Raw genomic sequence first — 2,876 nt, forward strand, 5'->3', positions numbered from 1 at the left:
ACAATATGAACAATGATGAACAATTTTAAATTTTTTTATTTTTTATTATAATTATAAATTCGAAAATTAATTAATATTATAAAAATCGACTTTCATAATTTATAATTATGTATTTTTTAAAAAAATACATGTATTAAAAAGAATATATACAAAAATAAAATTTTAATACATTATAGACATTAAAAATAATTCAAAATGATAATAATATACTAAATACAGGCCAATCAGATTTCGTCACATCGGCAAATTGTGATGTCATTTTTAAAGAATGACATTGTAGAATTTTTAGTTTTTAAAAGACTACCCAATAGTTAAGATTGTTTTAGGTTCATCAATAGTTGGGATTTCAGAGATTTTGTTTGATAAAACGGACACGAGTCTAATTGAAATATGTAAGTAGTATTGTATGTCAAGAGTAATATCTTCATAGATCATAGTCATCAGATCAGTAAATTAACATTCTAGTTATTAGCCATTTTTTAAAAGTAATTTTTCATAATATTTTTAAAAGCATATACGAAGTATATAACAATATTTATAATACTATTCTTCTGAAAATGAAATACGAAGTATATAATAATAATTATAATGATATTCTACAAATTAGATATTATTCGTTGGTGTGACAATTCAATTATACTCCGTACTCAACATAATGTTAAATATTAATATATTTGAAATTTGAGACGTTTGAATAGCAAAGCTAAGCCGTATGAAAATTCAAAGTTTGAACACAGTAAATTCTTGTGGTTCTACACCTAATCCAGTTGAAAAAGCTTAGATTATGTAGAATAAATATCACCTTTTTTTATGAAAAGAACAAATATCACTTTCATTTAACCATTCAAATCATTCACTAGAGAGTATACACTAGGAATAGGTAAACTCGTATAAAATTAGCAATTTTATCAACAACCTTTTATATTACTTTTGATAACTTTGAAGACCATGTCCATCACCAGCTATTGCAACGGTTGAAGTGAACCATAAAAAAAAAAAAAAAAGAGGACAAATTAAGTAATTTTGTTATCTTCATCCACTTTTTAATTTTATGAAAATATTTCCTTGGTTAAAAAATATAATTTTATGGATTTACAATATATAAAATGATTCTAGGCCTATTTCCCTTCATTTTTTGTTGGATTAATCAAACCATTTCAATGTCATTAGTCAAAAATTATTTTTTTTAAAATATTTTTTAGATCAACCCCAAAATTAAATTAATTTTCGTAATAGTCTGGCTTTGTTACTCTACCATTACTTTCATCCAAGCTAAGATTGTATGTGGCAGCTTACATTAATTTCGAGTATCCACCTTCACAATGACGATGACGAGGAATATGACATTAACTCATTTATATATTAATTAAAACAAGTGATTAGCGAATAATTCCACCTTTCAAATGTTATAAATACAAAGACAATATCACAGCTACATGAAACAAAACATATTTAGAAATACAATAATTTATTCTAGCAAACATTTCAAAATTGTTCCGAACATGGATGCTCATAAAATAATCTTCTTTTTCATTCTTCTACATGTTACTCTCTCATCATCTACCACAAGTGTGGTAGATTTTTGTGTAGCAGATTTCAATTATCCAGGTGGGCCAGCGGGATTCCCTTGTAAGAATCCCGCTAATGTTACTGTGGATGACTTTGTTTTCTCTGGTCTAAGTGTTCCAGGTAACACAACAAATATTGTCAATGCTTCTGCATTCCTAGCAATTGATGTTACATTTCCTGCCCTAAATGGTCTAGGCCTTTCGATGGCAAGATTAGACTTTGGCGTGGGAGGAGTTATTCCAATTCATGCACATAGGGTATCAGAGGTTATTCTTGTAGTCGAGGGTACAATAATTGCTGGATTTATAGGGTCGGATAACACCGCTTACTACAAAACATTGAATAAGGGGGATATTATGATCTTTCCACATTCATTACTTCACTTCCAAGTAAACGTTGGTGATTCGCCTGCTCTTGCGTTTGTTAGCTTAAACAGCGCCAACCCTGGCTTCCAAACCACAACAGTTGCTCTAGCTGCAAATGATCTTCCTACTGATATAATTCAAAAGATCACTTTGTTGGATGCTGAGCAAGTGAGAAAGTTGAAATCAATCTTTGGTGGCACTAATTAATGCTATGTTGCGATGATATATGCATTTTATAAAAATTTACAACTACGTAATAAAAGATGATATGCAATATATTTTATTTTCAAAAACTTAATAAATTTATAAATTAAGTTTATCCGTTTATCCGTGTACATGAACAAACACGAGTGCCATTGTAAAATTGAATAACATGTACTTTTTTTTTCTTTGGGTTTTTGTATTAATTTTTTTTTAAACCCAAAGAGCTTGAGATTGTATGTTCGAAAATTGTAATAATTATGTTTGAGTTCCTTTAACATTTTATATGCGAGTTTTTATCGTTATATACATCTTTAATTTCGAAATGAAAAAATTAAGAAAATTACCTATTTTGAAAATTCATTAATATGAATATAATAAAACCCCATTTGATTTTTTTTCCTTTGAATTAGCGTACATATAAGATCAAATTTAGGTAACTTTGCAATTAAATAAGTTATCTAGATCTAATAAAAAAAGAGTTTAAGATTCAAAAAATAAGTTCAAATCAAATCTAATAATTAACAAAAGTTGATTAAACATAGCCTAATTTTGTAATATCATAATATATCATCTATGTAACTAGAGACTGTCTAATAAAAAAAAAGTCCTACTTCAGTTAGGCGAAGCCCAATACAACTTACTTCTAACATTACTTAATCTCAACAAATGAAAAAATTCCTATCACCCAATTAGGCCATGCTCACTTCACCTTATTTTTGCCGAACTAAACTTATTTTT

At 27.7% G+C, this 2,876-nt stretch overlaps 1 protein-coding gene across 1 annotated transcript; it reads left to right on the forward strand.

Annotated features, from left to right (window-relative positions):
• Window positions 1–1,502: 1,502 nt before the first annotated feature.
• On the forward strand, window positions 1,503–2,191 carry LOC110715975 (auxin-binding protein ABP19a-like). Its single transcript, XM_021894596.1, has one exon. It carries the CDS (start codon window positions 1,503–1,505, stop codon window positions 2,139–2,141), a length of 639 nt encoding a protein of 212 aa, XP_021750288.1. The 3' UTR covers window positions 2,142–2,191.
• Window positions 2,192–2,876: the final 685 nt, after the last annotated feature.

Source organism: Chenopodium quinoa, unplaced genomic scaffold (assembly GCF_001683475.1).
Source record: "Chenopodium quinoa cultivar QQ74 unplaced genomic scaffold, ASM168347v1, whole genome shotgun sequence".
Taxonomy (NCBI): Eukaryota; Viridiplantae; Streptophyta; class Magnoliopsida; order Caryophyllales; family Amaranthaceae; genus Chenopodium; species Chenopodium quinoa.